Here is a 19,906-nt window from a genome sequence, read left to right on the forward strand (position 1 = left end):
GATAAGGTAAAAAAAGGGAAATACATGGAAAGGGAAAAATATTACTAACAAAAGATAATAATCCAGCATAATGATTTCCTAATATTACCCACATACCTGTCATGGAAATCCTGATGGAAGATCTGCTCTAGATTCATCAGAACATCATTTTCAGTAAGTGGGATAAGACTCCCATACTTTGTCAAAAATTCATCCAGGAAAGCTGAAAAAAAACCCAAATACAGATCAGGGAAGTACAAGGTCCAGAATTATTCAGGTCTTGAAGCAATCAATCACTAAACCATGTGACAGAAACAACTACTTCTAGAGTTAACAAATCACTCATCACTTGTTAAAGAAACCTTGATATTTACTGGGTTGTGACCGAAGTGAGACAGATAACATTCAGTACAGTTTCAAATTTGTAGCTATGTTTTCTCGGGCATTATTTCTAGATGGTACATTGCACATTAAAAGATGCTGTTTAGTTCTACTTTATCCTTAACTTCACCTGAACCAGTAGTGAGACTGGAAGATAGATTGGGTACTAAGGCATTGATATACCTGAACTATACCCCCACAAGGGCATAACTGACAGAGTGAGAACTTGTAAGATCTCTAATGACGAAGATTGTTTGACTTAAAAAATATCAAGTGTAAAAAGGATACACGCATTTCCACACAAAATTATGATTTATCTTTCAGAGACATGGATTACTCTTATTTCTCACATCTCAATTCTGAAAGAGAAATGATTTAAATGCAACTTTGAAAACCATCAAGACAAACTTAAACACCATTCAATTTTTAAACTGAAAGGTTTCAGGGATCCCTCCATCATTAAAAGCCCCGAGTGTACTTACAAACTTATAAGATTTAGCTCACAGTCAACGCAATGACAGCCTGAGTGACAGCTGGGTAATATAATTAATCCTTAAGTACCCTTGGCTAAGAAGTGGGGCAAGAATTGTTTTCAGCTAAGGGGGACAACGAGGGATGAGCACATGAATGGTAGATCGGATGGTACTCTTAACTGCTCTCAAACATCTCAATACTAATGGCCCACGGGAACCATGAAGATCAGTTGCTTTGGGAGCAGAATAAATTCCTTTGGTCAAGAATCAAGGTTTGGAAATGAGGGGGGGGGAAGCAAGGGGAGTTAGCCTCTCTAGTGAAATACCTTAAGACTACTCAAATCTGATTTATGACTCTGAAATTTCTACATTCTGAAGGAGGCACTGGGGCATGATTTGGTTCTGCTGTATCTTTGCCCTTTGCTCCCCAAGAGTGTATGTGTCGTAGGGACACAAAGAAAGTATGAGGAGTTGAACACATCATGCACCTGACACCCTCTGGCCTGTTAGCTAAAGGAGTGAGTCTAACAGGATGGCAAATCCTGCCATCCCCCCCCCCACCCCACACACACACACACACAAACACAAACCAGTCAACATTCCACCTATATTTTCTGAAAAGTGTACTTGATTCACAAACTTACCAATCCATTATGGAATCAAATACACTAAGAAAACAATAAAAAAGATAACTTAAAAGTTGTGGTTTTTGACTGAATGAGGTGAAATGCTGTCCAGATCCTCTGCCTCCACCATTAGCACCCAAACAAATGTTTTTCATGTAATGGAGTCCAGCTCTGAGATTTTACATGGGGGTCAATGTCAATGCTGAATGAGTGTTTGAAGTACCCTCTTCCTAAGTTTAGCAGTGAACCGGGGCTCAAGATATTTCAGGCTTCAAGTTTTCATTCTGAGACAGTAATTATTAGAACTGGCAGAAATTTCATTTAAAACTAATTGTTCAAACAAGCTAACAATAAAATGGTCACTATCCAATTTTTAAAAAAAATTATAGTTACAAGCAATTATGATTAACTTAAACAGCAATTCTTGTTCCACTTTTAAAATGTTTTTGTTTAAACAATAGGAAGTAACACTGAGGCAGTACTCAAGTGAACAGTCATACAATATAGAAGATGCTCAAAGTCTGTGCCATTTTATCCACACTAATCCTTTTCAACACTTTGGACAAAGCCTTGAGTGTTACGACAGTTCAAGTGCTCATCCACATACTTTTTAAATATTGCGGAGTTTCTCAATTACACTAGCCTCCCAGAAAGTGCATTCCAAATTCTCGACACTCCCCAAGGTGAAAGATTTCTCTTCAAATCCCCTTCCACGTCTTTCCCTTTCTGTTAAAAGTATGCCCACTCGTTATTGCCTCTTCAACCAAAGGCAACAGCTGCTTCATATCCACCTCCCTCAATCTTATGTACCTCAATGAGGTCTTCCCTCAGTCTTCTCTGATCTAAAGCAAACAACTTCAACCTATCCAGCCTCTCTCTAAAGTGCTCCCTTCCAGGCAACATTCTGGTGAATCTCATCTGTACCCACCAGAGCAAGTTCATTTGAACAGGATCTGAAGTATCAAGACAACTTTCAAATGCACTTAACCCTAGTAACTCCTCTCAGCTTGTCTTAAATTACTTCCACAATGCCATCAGTGCCAAAATTAAAACAAACATATTAAAATATCTTCAAGAAATAGACACACAATATTAAACTCTGCATGGGGTTCTGGATGGTGTAAATACAAGAGGTATTTCACCAACCACCTGCATAATGCAAGGAAAAGATTTCTCTCCCATCTCTACCCCCACTCCCACACACACAAGACCCTAGATGCATTTTAGGGCTGTTTTCTACTTTGGCAGGTGGAGAACCAGCAACAATACAGACTAATCCCATTCTAGAATATTTCTGTGGGAGAACAGATAGAATCAGACTTCTATGGTACAGAAGGCGGCCACCTGACCCATCTGGCTGCCAAAAGGGCTACCCAGCCTGACCATTCTCTAACCCTATCTCCACAACCCTCAAAATTCATTACTTTCAAATGTACATCCAGCTCCTCTGAAACCTTTTTTGGAATACAACTCCAGCACTCTCCCAGGCAGCGCATTCCAAATCCTACAAACTGAATAAAGGAGTTTTTCCTCATTTTGCTCCTGGCTCTCTTACTGACAATCTTGAAATTGTGACTCCTAGTTTCTCACATTCCAACTAGTGGAAACAGAATATCCTTCTTTAGCCTGTCAAAACTGTTCATAAATTTAAATACCTCAATAGGGTCACCTCTTAATTTTCTCTGCTCCAAGAAGAATAAGCCCAATGTCTCTAACTTTTATTTGTATCTGACTAAAATCCCTCATTCCTGATATCATTCTAAGAAATCTCATTTGAACGCTCTCCAGGGCTTTAACATTCTCCCTTAAATAAGGTGAGGAATACATTAACCATGGATAGTAGTTTGGTCGCTGAGCTGGAAGGTTCATTTTTCAGATGTTTCGTCACTATACTAGGTAAGATCAGTGAGTCTCCAGTGGAATGCTGTTTTTATGTCCTGCTTTCTATTTATGTATTTAGATTTCCTTGGGATGGTGATGTCATTTCCTGTTCTTTTCATTGGTAGATGGGGTCCAATTTGATGTGTTTGTTGATAGAGTTCCAGTTGGAATGCCATGCTTCTAGGAACTCACATGTATATCTCTGATGGATGTGTTGTCCCAGTTGAAGCGGTGTCCTTCTTCATCTGTATGCAAGGATACTAGTGATAGTGGGTCACGTCTTATAGTGGCTAGTTGATGTTCATGTATCCTGGTGGATATTTTTCTGCCCGTTTGTCCAATGTAGTGTTTGTTACTGTTCTTCCAAGTTATTTTGTAAATGACATTCATTTTGCTCATTGTCTGTATAGGATTTTTCAAGATCATTAGCTGCTGTTTTAGTGGTGGGTTTGTGGGCTACCATGATGCCAAGAGATCTGAGTAGTCTGGCACTCATTTCTGAGATGTCTTTGATGTAGGGGAGAGTGGCTAGGGTTTCTGGACATGTTTTGTCTACTTGTTTGGGTTTGTTGCTGAGAAATTGGCAGACAGTACCAGTTATTTTTCAATACGCTGTATAGGTGATTTTCCTCTGTGCTGCAGTATGTGGGCAGCTCGTTAAAATAATGCTCTAATGCAGCTTCGTTTGTGGGTGTTGGGACGATTGCTTGTGCAGTTCAGTATTTGGTCCGTTTGCGTGTTTTTCCTGTAGACACTGGTTTGAAGTTCCCCATTGACTGTTTGCTCTACTGTGACACCTAGGAATGGCAGTTTGTTGTTGTTCTCCTCCTCTTTTTCAAATTTTATGCCAGTAAGGATATTATTGATGGTCTTGAAGGTATCTGCTAATTTGTTTCGTTTCGTCATGACAAAAGGTGTCATCCACATCCACGTAGCGGACCCAAAGTTTGAGTTGGATGGTTGGCAGAGTGGATTGTTAGAGTCTCTGCATTACTGCCTTTGGACTATCAATAATATGCTAATATAATGTAATAATAATAATCCATTAATTTGTTTTGTCTAGTGATGACAAAGGAGTCGTCCACATCCACAGCAGAGGCAGTAATGAAGAGACTTGACCAATCAACTCTGCCAGCCATCCAACCCAAACTTTGGGTCCGCTACGTGGATGGCACCTCCATCATCACTAAATGAAACAAATTAGCAGAAACCTTTAAGACCATCAATAATGTCCCTTCTGGCATTAAATTCACAAAAGAGGAAAACAACAACAAACTGTCATTCCTAGATGTCATAGTAGGGCAAACAGTCAATGGGGAATTTCAAACCAGCGTCTACAGGAAAACTACACAAAAGGACCAAATATTGAAGTACAGAAACAAGTGTCCCAACACGCACAAACGCAGCTGCATTAGAACATGATTTCAATGAACCACCACACACTGCAACACAGAAGAACTACAAAGAGCAGAGGAAAATCACCTATACAGCATATTAAAAAATACCACATACTATCTGACAATTTCTCAGCAACAAACCCAAACAAGCAGATAAAACATGTCCAGAAACCCTAGCCACTCTCCCATACATCAACGACATCTCAGAAATGAATGCCAGACTACTCAGACCTCTTGGCATCATGGTAGCCCATAAACCCACCAACACACTAAAACAGCAGCTAATGAACATAAAAGACTCTCTACAAAGACAACAAACACTACATTGGACAAACAAGCAGAAAACTATCTACCAGGATACATGAACATCAACTAGCCACAAAAAGACGTGACCCACTCTCACTCGTACCCTTACATACAAATGAGGAAGGACACCACTTCAACTGGGAGAACACATCCATCCTAGGACAAGCTAAACAGAGACACACATGAGAATTCCCAGAAGCATAGCATTCCAACCAGAACTCTATCAACAAACACATCAAATTGGACCTCCATCTACTACCCTCTGAGAAAAAGAACAGGAAATGACATCACCAGCCCAAGGAAACCTAAACACAAACAGAAAGCAGGACTTAACACCAGTGCTTCTCTGGAGCTCACTGATAATGTTATCTAGTATGGTGACGAAAACGCCTAAAAACAAACGTTCCAGCTCAAGGAGCAAACTTACATCCAGAACCTTAGCCTGAGCTTCAAATCTTCTCAAAACTCGCTATAAATTAACCATGCACATAGTTCATCCAACTGCAGTGAAGTGAAATCAGCTGCCTCAGACTCAAATAAATAACAAACTGCCACAGAAGTGCAAGAGGAAGTATGAACTATTGATGCCACTGATGCATGTCTGGGACCAGAAATCAGCACCCAATCCACCCCAGGCACATGTGTTGTGCCACTAACGGTTGTCCATCCAACCATACTTGGTCACATGACACTTGCTGTTTCTGCATGCATTTCTGATTTCCATATGCCACTGTAATTTATCACACCACTCAGCACTCCAATCATTGATTTGAACCCCCCCCCTCTATCCTACCACTGACCACCCTGCTCCCTCACTTGTGATGAACAGAAAACCATAACAGAATGGGGTAGCATAGATTTGGGAGTGATGCAATCAAATGCCACGAGTGGGACAGTGTGAAATCCATGAACTCAGATGTACATTAAATTAGCTGAAAACATGCAAAATTGAATTATTTTATTTATCCTATTCTTTGATGCAAGCTATTTCCAGCAGCCCCACTGGCAGTGACGTCAGACACTGACTGTATGGGCACTGAGCGCATCCTTGAAGTTGCAATGGCAATAAATACATCCACCTAAAAAGTACCAAAGGTCCATCACTTAAAATAAAGGTGGTTTGGGGAGCACTTTACTTTTACAGTGACATTCTCATTGGCTCAAGGCCTCCGCAAATTGGACTAATACTGTACAACAGCTTGGGTCACTCCTGATTAAACTTCATTGACCTATTGTTTTAAAAAAAGTGTAATATAATTTTAGTAAGAAATTGAAATAGATTTTCTTAAACGAGCAACTGTACCATGAATACAGGATATTAACTGTTCGCTGGCAATAGAGGAGGTCTGAGATTCATTCTCCTTTCCCTTTTCAGCTTCACTTCTCGGTAATGGTTCAGTCCTCACCGATTCGTGCTCCTTAGTGGATCTATAATAAATGTGATCTAATAGCTGTGGCTGAAGCACAGGACATGGCTCACCACTCTGCAAACAAACTGACTGGCCAGTTTCATTTAGAGAAGTGTTTGTACATCTGTATGATACAGGACTTGAATCCATTACTACATTGATGACCTGCATCTCCCCGTCACAGACTGGGGTTTTGTTCTTAAGTCTCCCCTGAGAGACAATAAACGTCTGGGGTGCCCCATCAATTTTAGGCCATTTATCTGCACCCACAAGCTGACTGGCACAAGATGCATCAGATTCAAGAGGGCTTGAGGGAGGGAACATTGTTTCTGAGTTTTCATCAACTGCTTGATTATTACTTTCAATAAGTTTTTCACTAGATTGAACAAAATGAGATGCAGTCTCCTGCATTTGCGAAATGTCCATCCTTTCATCACGAGGTGTAACTGAAACTTCACAGCAACTAATCAGGCAAGAATTCTTGTCTTGCTTCATTGTCTCTGATATACTGTTATTCTGATCTGATGCAAACTCCAAATTTTGGCTAGAATCTTTGTCTATGGGAGGAGACAGAGAAGACGTATCACATGCCATTTTATTCATACATTGGCCAGTCTTCTTCGGATTTGAAGTCTGCACCAAGTTTAGCCTCTCTTGCTTTTGACAGGTAGATTTTTTCCACCTATTTTGATTATTTAATATTCTATAACGGAAGCTAAAGAGAGAAGGTTTTCTGTATAGCAGACAGATTTTGTGACCTTTCAATTGACGCTTTGTCTTGCGAGGTAAACTGTTGAACACAGAATCTTTGCTCCCTTGGAAGTCTATTCTTTTAAAACCATTTAATAGTTTTTGATTTATAATCTTGTCGTGAAGTCCACTTTTCTTCTTCCGTAGAGATTTGAGACAAGTAACATTTGAAGTTGCAGTTAGTTTTCTTGAGATTGCTTTACAATATAAAATGGTTGATTTACAGTCAGTATCTGAGGCAACAGCACTGCTGTTCCGAACTTCACTGACTTCACGTCCCTTACACTCTCTTTCTGCTTGGGGTACCAAGGTTGGTGTACATGCTCCCTCGGTTGGGGTGTCATTGACTCTTGAGGTCAACAACGTAGTTTTTTTCCATGTTGCCTTCAAACATTTGGTGTCTTTCACAGATCTGCACTGTTGACAATCCAAAAGGGCCTTCCTTAGTGCAGACTTGGCCCGTTTTTTCCTGATTGACAGCCACAGACGCTGCTTCTGTTGATAATAAAACTGTCTTTGGGAGCACAACGAGCCATCGAAATGTTTCCATTTGCTGTGATGGGATCTCAGTTGCTCTCTAAAGGTTGCCCTTAAGAATCTTTTACTGCATTTGCCATTGCTGAGCTCCTTCATAGTCTGACAGTTTTGCTGTGAAAACAAAATCAAAATAAAAATGCTTAAAAAAACATTAAATTCTTAAATATTGCTTCAGTCTGAATATCTGGTTTTGAAACAGAAAGTTGGTACAATGATTTTTTAAAATCATGAACCTCAGCTGGAATTGAGCCCAAACCAAAGAGTGAAGGCCTCATCTCATTTTTAAACTGGCTTCTTGGATCTTATATAAGTACCTCACGTTAATAACTGCAACCCAAATCTTAGTAACAAAGGCCCCATAGTACATTTTGTTTAAGATAAACTTGATACATTTGCTATATAGTTCACAAAGTCGTTAATCTGGGCAACTGAAAACTTCATCTACTTTTCTATGGTCTGCTTACTGAGCTCAGTCTGAGATTTCAAGAGTGAGTTGAGAGAGTTAACCACTTCCCAATATCATTTATCCCAAATCCCATCCTACCTACACTGCTCATCAATTATGCCTAAATATTGTTCATCCCAGAGTACAGTGATACAATCTGTTTCAGTCAATCTTTAAAAGTGGCAGAAAATGGCCTGAGTCTTATAAACATTAATTTTTCTTCAATTTCTAATTGGATAGCTTTTTGTTCTGAAACCAACCCATTTAGAGATGTTATTATACACCTCTGGAGCAGGGGGAGCTTGTACCCAGCCTCCTAGCTCAGGCATAGGGACACTACCACTCTGCCACAAGAATCCTGGAAAGCTTGTCGTGATCTTTTATCTGTTCAAGGGACTCACCACTTCTTTAAATAAATGGAAGGGCTATTATAGGAAGAACTCTATGAAACTATTGCGGGAAGTGGGCTAACAACGGTTGATTACAGTTCTGCAAAAATTTCACCAGAGATAAACTCTGTTCAATGAACAAAATAAGTTTGCATTTTTATACATTTTTCATTTTCTCAATGTCTCAAAGTGCTTCACAGCTTTTGCGGTGCAGTCACTGTTGTGATTAAGGAAATTAAACAAACAATTTGCACACAGTCAAGTTCCACAATCTGTTTTACCAATCTGTTTGGCAAGGGATAATTACTGGCTTAGATCTTTAACGTCCACCTGAAAGGGCAAATGAAAGTACAGTTTAACACCTGGTTGGAAAGTGTGGATGCTTAGTAGTGGGATTTGAAGTCTGTCTTTCAAGTATCCAGTGTCATTTCCAGCAACAGTCAGTAGTAACATAATGTTCTCTGCATTCTTGTCTGACTTGAGAAGTGCTATCATCTACTGTACCAGCTCATTTTCCCAGGTAAGGTTACTAATATTGCCAAATTAAAGGCAGTTTTGTGTTGAAGGACTGCACTCATTAGCAAACAGATAGCGAGTACAACTTTATTTCAAAAGGGATTCATATCTGGCAATCATTGATGACTTTCAAACTGTCATGTTGGATAGTTTTTCAACACACATTCCAGAGTCAGAAGATTAACACTCCACAGACTTCACTATAACCTTTCTCCAATTTCAAAAGCAGATATTGCACATATCATTTGTTTTTGTTAGTTACAGGAAGCAAATCAAGCAGCCCCTGACAAAAGAACAGCTACAGGAAGCTGCACACCGCAAGCTTTTAGATATAAAAATTGAGTGGACATCCTCCTGTGCAGTAGGTTCTTTGATAGGATGAAATCTGGTCTAACTCCCAAGTTGAAATAATGTAAGAGCTAGGTGTCCAGATAGATATTGAATAAAAGAACTTTGCAAAAAGATGTTACATAATGTGATTAACTGAGAAACTATCTTCTAGAATTTCCTTTTTCACTAAACCAGAATTATTCTCAAATTCAGATACAGTTCTTCTATAATGCAATGGTTGCATTCTTGTGCAACGCTGCATTACAGAAGTGTCACGCTTTAGAAGCAGCGCTTAAAGTGTTGGCAATGTAAGTATTACATCAACACACGTTTTAAAAGTTTGTGCTTTAGAAACAGCATCCCCAATTCGTCAACTGCATTACAGTGAATTCACGTCGGTGCAGGTTATAGCAAAATTACCTGTACAATGAGACCTCAATACAGTGGTTTACTCAGAACACTAATTTTGATTTATTACAGTATGGCTGTTCTTTCATTTGCAAATTAATCAAGCACTGATGCCAAATACTTATTTATAGTCATAGAGATGTGCAGCATGGAAACAGACCCTTTGTTTCAACTCATCCATGCCGACCAGATATCCGAAACTGATCTAGTTCCATTTGCCAGCACTTGGCCTAAATCCCTCTTAACCTTTCAATTGCATAATGGTAATATTACTGAACTAGTAATCCAGAGATTCAGGCTGATACTCTGTGGACATAGCTTTAAGTTCTATCATTGTAGCTGCTGGAACTTATTAATTTAAGTCTGAGATTGAAAGCTATCTATTAATGGCAAGCACAAAACTATCAGTCTTAAAAACACATCTGATTCATAATGTCCTTTAGGGAAGAAACCTGCTATCATTACCTGGTCTGACTTATGTATGACTCTGGACTCACAGCAATATGACTGGTTTACTAGTCATTTCAAAATCATTTCAGGTTGGGCAAGAAATTCTGATCTCGCCAGCAACACCCACATCCCATTAACTAAAGAAAGGTATTCTGATATTTTAAATATTTTTAAATTCAATATTAGTTTGTGAAATTAATAGCTGTTAGAGACCACTATCTATAACATCCTAAATAGGCTATTTTACTGGCAAACAGTGCTTACAAAATAATATCTGTGAAAATACTATACCAACATGTTATCAGATATCCACCCTTACTTGCAGGCTAGAGTAGAAGCTGGTTTATTTTGTAGTGCTGTTCACTAGGATTTCCTTTTGCAGCGCATCTAGCCCATGCATCTGGCTCAGATTTTAAACTCTGCTTTGGCTTAGTGACTGGAAGGAAAGCCAGAGCAATAGAGGTTAATTGTGAGGACTGAAACTCTATAGTTTTTAAACCAACATTCTGCAAGTTAAAGAACTTTAGATCAAGCAGTGCTGGCATGAGAAATTATATAGCTCTGGATTTTATTTTAATCAATATATCAGAAATACAGAACGGTAGGTACCAGTAACCAGTATCTAAACCAGCATTATACATTTGATTGGCCTGGAAAACTGGGCTTATATTTATAAAATTACAAAAATGAATTTCAGTTTTTTGCCCAAATTTGACCATATGCTCATACTTTGTTGTGGAAACCAGACCTATGATTCAATATTATTAACTCATATTTGAATCGTACAGCACAGGACATGGCAATTCAGCCTACACTATCCACTCATTCTGGAACATATCAAAACAGAATCTCCTTGGTACACACCGATTCCTACCACCTGTATTAAATGGGACTGTTCCTACCTCATATTGTATACCAACCTCATCTTCAGGGCTTTCCATAGATACACCATGAATCCCTATTCTATCTCACAGGCTCTTTATGCTCCTACTATGACTCTCCTCCTTCTACAAGGTACTATTTTAAAAATAACTATGACTTTACCTATCTAACTTAATATCTCTCCTCTCTCCAGGGTTCTGGACACACAAACATTATAGCATCCTCCTTTCTTCGGGCTTGTACATTGACTGTACAGCCAGTTCTCTCTTGGGGTTCTCAATACACACAGCAGAGCAACACTACACCAATTTCCTTTCTCTCTTCAACCACACCCATCCTCCTTTCTCTCTCTGGTCCTCTGTATACAAACTGCCCATCCTCCTTTCTCTCTGTGGTTCTCTGTATATACACTGCCCATCCTACTTTCTCTCTCTGGTTCTCTGTACATCCTCCTTTCTCTCTCTGGTTCTCTGTATACACTCTGCCCATCCTCCTTTCTCTCTCCGGTTCTCTGTATACACTCTGCCCATCCTCCTTTCTCTCTCTGGTTCTCTGTATACACTCTGCCCATCCTCCTTTCTCTCTCTGGTTCTCTGTATACACTCTGTCCATCCTCCTTTCTCTCTCTGGTTCTCTGTATACACTCTGCCCATCCTCCTTTCTCTCTCTGGTTCTCTGTATACACTCTGCCCATCCTCCTTTCTCTCTCTGGTTCTCTGTATACACTCTGCCCATCCTCCTTTCTCTCTCTGTATACACTCTGTCCATCCTCCTTTCTCTCTCTGGTTCTCTGTATACACTCTGTCCATCCTCCTGTCTCTCTCTGGTTCTCTGTATACACTCTGTCCATCCTCCTGTCTCTCTCTGGTTCTCTGTATACACTCTGTCCATCCTCCTTTCTCTCTCTGGTTCTCTGTATACACTCTATCCATCCTCCTTTCTCTCTCTGTATACACTCTGTCCATCCTCCTTTCTCTCTCTGGTTCTCTGTATACACTCTGTCCATCCTCCTTTCTCTCTCTGGTTCTCTGTATACACTCTGCCCATCCTCCTTTCTCTCTCTGTATACACTCTGTCCATCCTCCTTTCTCTCTCTGGTTCTCTGTATACACTCTGTCCATCCTCCTTTCTCTCTCTGTATACACTCTGTCCATCCTCCTTTCTCTCTCTGGTTCTCTGTATACACTCTGCCCATCCTCCTTTCTCTCTCTGGTTCTCTGTATACACTCTGCCCATCCTCCTTTCTCTCTCTGGTTCTCTGTATACACTCTGCCCATCCTCCTTTCTCTCTCTGTATACACTCTGCCCATCCTCCTTTCTCTCTCTGTGGTTCTCTGTATACACTCTGCCCATCCTCCTTTCTCTCTCTGGTTCTCTGTATACACTCTGCCCATCCTCCTTTCTCTCTCTGGTTCTCTGTATACACTCTGCCCATCCTCCTTTCTCTCTCTGGTTCTCTGTATACACTCTGCCCATCCTCCTTTCTCTCTCTGTATACACTCTGCCCATCCTCCTTTCTCTCTCTGTATACACTCTGTCCATCCTCCTTTCTCTCTCTGGTTCTCTGTATACACTCTGTCCATCCTCCTTTCTCTCTCTGTATACACTCTGCCCATCCTCCTTTCTCTCTCTGTGGTTCTCTGTATACACTCTGCCCATCCTCCTTTCTCTCTCTGGTTCTCTGTATACACTCTGCCCATCCTCCTTTCTCTCTCTGGTTCTCTGTATACACTCTGCCCATCCTCCTTTCTCTCTCTGGTTCTCTGTATACACTCTGCCCATCCTCCTTTCTCTCTCTGTATACACTCTGCCCATCCTCCTTTCTCTCTCTGTATACACTCTGTCCATCCTCCTTTCTCTCTCTGGTTCTCTGTATACACTCTGTCCATCCTCCTTTCTCTCTCTGTATACACTCTGTCCATCCTCCTTTCTCTCTCTGTGGTTCTCTGTATACACTCTGTCCATCCTCCTTTCTCTCTCTGTGGTTCTCTGTATACACTCTGTCCATCCTCCTTTCTCTCTCTGTGGTTCTCTGTATACACTCTGTCCATCCTCCTTTCTCTCTCTGTGGTTCTCTGTATACACTCTGTCCATCCTCCTTTCTCTCTCTGTGGTTCTCTGTATACACTCTGTCCATCCTCCTTTCTCTCTCTGTGGTTCTCTGTATACACTCTGCCCATCCTCCTTTCTCTCTCTGTATACACTCTGTCCATCCTCCTTTCTCTCTCTGTATACACTCTGTCCATCCTCCTTTCTCTCTCTGTGGTTCTCTGTATACACTCTGTCCATCCTCCTTTCTCTCTCTCTGGTTCTCTGTATACACTCTGTCCATCCTCCTTTCTCTCTCTGTATACACTCTGTCCATCCTCCTTTCTCTCTCTCTGGTTCTCTGTATACACTCTGTCCATCCTCCTTTCTCTCTCTGTATACACTCTGTCCATCCTCCTTTCTCTCTCTCTGGTTCTCTGTATACACTCTGTCCATCCTCCTTTCTCTCTCTGTGGTTCTCTGTATACACTCTGTCCATCCTCCTTTCTCTCTCTGTATACACTCTGTCCATCCTCCTTTCTCTCTCTGTATACACTCTGTCCATCCTCCTTTCTCTCTCTGGGGTTCCTCTCAGTGTCCAGCTCTCTGTCTCCCTCCCTCCCCATTCTCCAGGGGTCTACTTGTGGATCCTGTCGCCGCAGGCCAGCTCCCAGTCGCCGGGTAGCAGACAAGGCTCTGGGGCCACTTGCCACACAAGGCTCCTTCTCCCGGCCACGGCCGTTACCTGAATACAGCTGCTAGCGCTGCTGCCTCCTCCGCCGGCGGTGCCCCGGGGCCGCCGCCATGTGCCCCACCGCCCTGCAGCCCCTCGGCCCCCGGCGCGCGCGCACGTGTCCACGCCCCGCCCCCTCGGCGCGCCATTCATGCGTCATCCACACAAACAACGAACCACCGGCTGGAAGCATGATGGTCCAGGTTTCGGCGCCGGTGAATGCGCCCCCTGCAGCACCGGCTGGTAACAGTCAGCACTGGCTGTGCAAGCTCAAGGGAAATGGAGCTGCACACCCTCAGTGGACTGCCACTGACAATAGACAATAGGTGCTGGAGTAGGCCATTCTGCCCTTCAAGCCTGCACCACCATTCAATATGATCATGGCTGATCATCCTTAATCAGTATCCTGTTCCTGCCTTATCTCCATAACCCTTGATTCCACTAAACTTGAGAGCTCTATCCAACTCTTTCTTAAATGAATCCAGAGACTGGGCCCCCACTGCCCTCTGGAGCAGAGCATTCCACACAGCCACCACTCTCTGGGTGAAGAAGTTTCTCCTCATCTCTGTCCTAAATGGTCTACCCCGTATTTTTAAGCTGTGTCCTCTGGTTCGGCACTCACCCATCAGCGGAAACATGTTTCCTGCCTCCAGAGCGTCCAATCCTTTAATAATCTTATATGTCTCAATCAAATCCCCTCTCAGTCTTCTAAACTCAAGGATATACAAGCCTAGTTGCTCCAGTCTTTCAGCATAAGGTAGTCCCGCCATTCCAGGAATTGACCTTGTGAACCTACGCTGCACTCCCTCAATAGCCAGAATGTCTTTCCTCAAATTTGGAGATCAGAACTGCACACAGTACTCCAGGTGTGGTCTCACCAGGGCCCTGCACAGCTGCAGAAGAACCTCTATGCTTCTATACTCAATCCCTCTTGTAATGAAGGCCAGCATGCTATTAGCCTTCTTCACTACCTGCTGTACCTGCATGCTTACCTTCATTGACTGGTGTACAAGAACACCCAGATCTCTCTGTACTGCCCCTTTACCTAAATTGATTCCATTTAGGTAGTAATCTGCCTTCCTGTTCTTGCCACCAAAGTGGATAACCATACATTTATCCACATTAAACTCACATTTATCCACTCACCTAAATTGTCCAGGCCACCCTGTAATCTCCTAACATCCTCATCACATTTCACCCTGCCACCCATCTTAGTATCATCAGCAAATTTGCTAATGTTATTACTAATACTATCTTCTATATCATTAACATATATTGTAAAAAGCTACGGTCTCAGTACTGATCCCTGCGGTACCCCACTGGCCACTGCCTGCCATTCCGAAATGGAGCCGTTTTATTGTTACACTTTGTTTCCTATCAGCCAACCAACTTTCAATCCAAGTTAGTACTTTGCCCCCAATACCATGTGCCCTAATTTTGCTCACTAACCCCCTACGTGGGACCTTATCAAAAGCTTTCTGAAAGTCCAGGTACACTACATCTACTGGATCTCCCTCGTCCATCTTCAGAGTTACTTCCTCAAAAAATTCCGGAAGATTAGTCAAGCATGATTTCCCCTTCATAAATCCATGCTGACTCTGACCTATCCTGTTACAACTATCCAGATGTGTCCTAATTTCATCCTTTATAATAGACTCTAGCATCTTTCCCACCACTGAGGTCAGACGAACTGGTCTATAATTTCCTGCTTTCTCTCTCCCACCTTTCTTAAAAAGTGGTACAACATAAGCCACCCTCCAATCCGCAGGAACTGATCTCGAATCTATCGAACTCTAGAAAATAATCACCAACGCATCCACGATTTCTCGAGCCACCTCCTTCAGTACCCTGGGATGTAGACCATCAGGCCCCCGGGACTTATCAACCTTCAAACCTCCAACACCAATTCCTGGCAAATATAAATTTCCTTCAGTTCAGGTCCTTCAGCCACTGTTACCTCAGGGAGATTGCTTGTGTCTTCCCCAGTGAACACAGATCTGAAGTACCAATTCAATTCTTCTGCCATTTCTTTGTTCCCTGTAATATATTCCCCTGTTTCTGTCTTCAAGGGCCCAATTTTAGTCTTAACCATTTTTTTGCCTTTCACATACCTAGAAAAGCTTTTACTATCCTCCTTTATATTATTGGCCAGTTTACCTTCGTACCTCATTTTTTCTCTGCATATTTCCTTCTTTGTAATCCTCTGTTGTTCTTTAAAAGCTTCCCAGTCCTCCGTTTTCCCACTTATCTTTTCTATGTTATACTTTTTCTCTTTTAACTTTATATGTTTCTTAACTTCCCTCGTCAGCCACGGCCACCCATGCCTCCTCCTAGGATCTTTCTTCCTTTTTGTAATGAACTGATCCTGCATCTTCTGCATTATACACAGAAATATCCGCCATTGTTCCTCCCTGCTAAGGTATTGCACCATTGAATTTTGGCCAGCTCCTCCCTCATAGCTCCATAGTTCCCTTTATTCAACAGAAATATTGTCACTTCCGATTGTTCCCTCTCAAATTGCAGATTGAAGCTTATTGTATTTTGGTCACTACTTCCCAATGGCTCCTTCACTTCGAGGTCCCAGACCAATTCTGGTTCATTGCACAATACCAGATCCAGAATTGCCTTCTCCCTGGTCGGCTCCAGCACCAGCTGTTCTAAGAATCCATCTCTGAGGCACCCCACAAAGTCCCTTTCTTGAGGTCCAATACCATCCTGATTCTCCCAGTCTACCTGCATGTTGAAACCCCCATAACAACTGTAGTAACATCTTTGTGACAGGCCAATTTCAGCTCCTAATTTAACTTACATCCAACATCCAGACTACTGGTTAGGGACCTGTAGATAACTCCCAAGAGGGTCTTTTTACCCTCAGTATTTCTCAGCTCTATCCACACTGTCTCTACATCCCCTGATTCTAGGTCCCCCCCACGCAAGGGACTGAATATCATCCCTTACTAACATGGCCACCCCACCCCCTCTGCCCATCAGTCTGTCCTTACGATAGCACGTGTAGCCTTGAATATTCATTTCCCAGGCCGTGTCCACTTGAAGCCACGTCTCAGTTGACCCCACAATATTGTATCTGCCAATAGTGGATCTCAAACAATAAACATGATAAGAAAGGACATTATTGCACATAATGTCCTGAGATATGTGGAGTACAGTTGCAATTCTAGTGTGAATGTTGTAAGCTTAAAATATTGTGCTTTATCAGCATGTAACATCACTTATGTTCCTTAGCTCCCAAAATGTATCTTCCTTTTTTTCACACTCCTTTCTGGTGTGATCTTCAAACATAACAGAAGGTGCAAGTGTCACAGAATTTTAAAGACCAGATATAGGCTATTTTGGACAAGTAGTTTATATCTGTACCTGTGTTCCATACTAGTCTCTTCCTATCTTGCCCTCCATGTGCCATCTTGCATTTGGAAATTATTTCTATCAAAATCTGCAACTTGCAATCAGAGGTTACCAATTCAAGCACTGGCTCTGCACTAAACCTAGAGGTATATTCTTCAAAAGATAAAACTTATCATTACAGATTTTAGATACCATCTGTAAATTAGGCTGCAATATCTAAAATGCTATCCTCGTGTGATCCGTTATTGAGGTGCTGTAAAACAGATAATCCCTATTAAACATTTACAAGAACAAGGATATTACATTGTAACTATGATTCATCCTCTCAAAACAACTCTAGATTCTATGTTCATAGCTTTCAAGGTCAAGTTAATTAAATGTCTTGAATGCATGTTTCTGAACATTTTCCAACACTAATAATTGCAGGAATTTCTCAGAGTAATGTTCTAGGCCCAACCATCTTCAGATTCATTACTGACCTTCCCACCATTATAAAATTGGAAGTGGGGATGTTTGCTGTACTATTGATGATTGTACCATTGGTGAATCATTAGACACTGAAGCAGTGCATGTTGAAATGCAAACAGACCCAGACAATGTCCAGTCTTGGGCTGATAAATGGCAAGCAACATTAGACCATAAAACATAGGAACAGAATCAGGCCATTTGACCCTTCAAGTCTGCTCTGCCATTCAATCGTGGCTGATATATTTCTCAACCCATTCTCCTGTCTTCCATCAGCATTTCCATTACTGATCTTCCCATTATCAACACCTTAGGGGTTAATCATTGACCAGAACTGTAGCTACATGAGCACGTCAGAGGCTAAAAATTAATTTTTTTTTGTAATAATTCAGGGGATTTGGGCTTCTCTGGCTGTGCCAGTATTTATTGCCTATTCATAATTACCTTTGAAAAGGTGGTGGTGAGCTGTTTTCTTAAACAGCTGCTGTCCATTTGATACTGGTACATCCAAAGTGCTGTTAGGAAGGGAATTCCATACTTCTGACCCACTGACTATGAAGGAATAGTAATGAAGTTTCAACTCAGGATGGTGAGTGCCCCAGAGGGGAACTTGCAGATGGGGGTGTTCCATTTATCTGCTGCCCTTGTCTATCTAGAAGGCGGTAGTTGTGGATTTGGAAAATCCTGCCTGAGGAACATTGACGAATTTTTACAGTGCACTCTGTTGTTGGTACACACTACTGTTACTATGCATTGATGGTGGAGGAAGTGAAAGGTTGAAATGCTAATTAAGCAGGCTACTTTGGCCTGGATAATGTTAAATTTCTTGAGTTTTGTTGGAGCTGCCCTCACCCATGCATGTTGGTATATTCCTGACTTAGCCCTAATAGATGCTGGCTGGTTTGGGGGAGGTGGGAGGTGAGTTACCTGTTAGAGGATTCCTAGCCTGTGACCTGCTGCAAATATAACTATCTCTCTCCCCAGTACCTGTCCACCATCTACTGGGATGATTGCCACCCATCCACTACCATCAACATTTACTCCCTTCACCACCAATGCACAGTGGCAGCATATGTACTATCCATAAGGTTCACTGGTGTAACTCAGAAAGGCACCTTTGAAAATATATTCCAAACTTGTGACCTCTATCACCAAAAAGGAACAATGGAATTCCCTGCAAATTCCTCTCCAAGTAACACTTATTCCTGACATAGAACTATATCGCTGTTCCTTCACTGTTACTGGGTCAAAATCCTGTAACTCCCATCCTAACAACACTGTGGGTCTCCCTATAACCCAAAGATTGCAGTGGTTCATTTCGTCCTTCTCTGGGGCAAACAAGGACGGACAATAAATGCAGGCCTAGTCAGTGATGCTCACGTCTTGCGCATGAACAAAAAAAAATCAATCCTAACTGCGCCTTTGACATGCTCCCATAGTATTTTTGTTTGAACTTGTACTGTAGTTACAATGACAGTCGATCAAACAGATATGATGTAAAGTAACAATACATGTACAAATGTGAGTTTCCGTTTCCAACAATTTGCCAGCCATGCCACCTAAGTGCCTTCAGAAATTGTTCTTTTTTGTTTCCTCGTTTTCCCTAGATCATTGAGGCTGAGGGTTGACCTGGTAGAAAGGTATAAATTTATGAGAGGAATGGATCAGGTGGATAGTCGGCATCTTTTTCTCAGACTAGAAATGTCAAATACCAGGGGATTGGATTTAAGGTGAGAGGGAGAAAGTTTAAAGGAAATGTGCAACACAAATTATTTTACAGAGAGTGTTGGTGTCTGGAATATGCTGTCAGGGGAGATGGTAGGAATAGATATGATAGCAATGTTTAAGAGGCATTTGGACAGACATGTGAACAGGGAGGGAATAGAAGGATACAGACCGTGTGCAGTCAGATGGGATAAGTTTAGAATGGCATTACGGTCAGCACAGACATGCTCCTATCCCATCCTGTCCTATCCCAGCCTGTTTTGTGTTTTAATACTGTTTACTATCCATTATGACTTTTGGAGCCATGACCCAATTGCTCCTTCTGAGTTTTCAATTCCTATATTTCACCGTTATTCAGTCCTTTACTGGAGTGCACTGCAGAATCTCACTCAGTGTGAATGTCCCAGGTCTTTCTCACCAGAACTAGATTTGT

The 19,906-nt window shown here is 41.6% G+C and overlaps 1 protein-coding gene across 1 annotated transcript in view; it reads right to left on the reverse strand.

The window, feature by feature from the left end:
- The window catches only part of senp5 (SUMO specific peptidase 5), a 39,504-nt gene extending 25,431 nt beyond the window's left edge, over positions 1-14,073 (reverse strand). Inside the window, exons 1-3 of the mRNA XM_060834427.1 lie at positions 13,933-14,073; positions 6,347-7,850; positions 97-202 (exon numbers count right to left, since the gene is read on the reverse strand). Coding sequence (XP_060690410.1) covers positions 97-202; positions 6,347-7,850; positions 13,933-14,073 — 1,751 coding nt within the window. The remainder of the gene's footprint in view (positions 1-96; positions 203-6,346; positions 7,851-13,932) is intronic.
- Positions 14,074-19,906: the final 5,833 nt, after the last annotated feature.

This window comes from Hemiscyllium ocellatum, chromosome 13 (genome assembly GCF_020745735.1).
Source record: "Hemiscyllium ocellatum isolate sHemOce1 chromosome 13, sHemOce1.pat.X.cur, whole genome shotgun sequence".
Taxonomy (NCBI): domain Eukaryota; kingdom Metazoa; phylum Chordata; class Chondrichthyes; order Orectolobiformes; family Hemiscylliidae; genus Hemiscyllium; species Hemiscyllium ocellatum.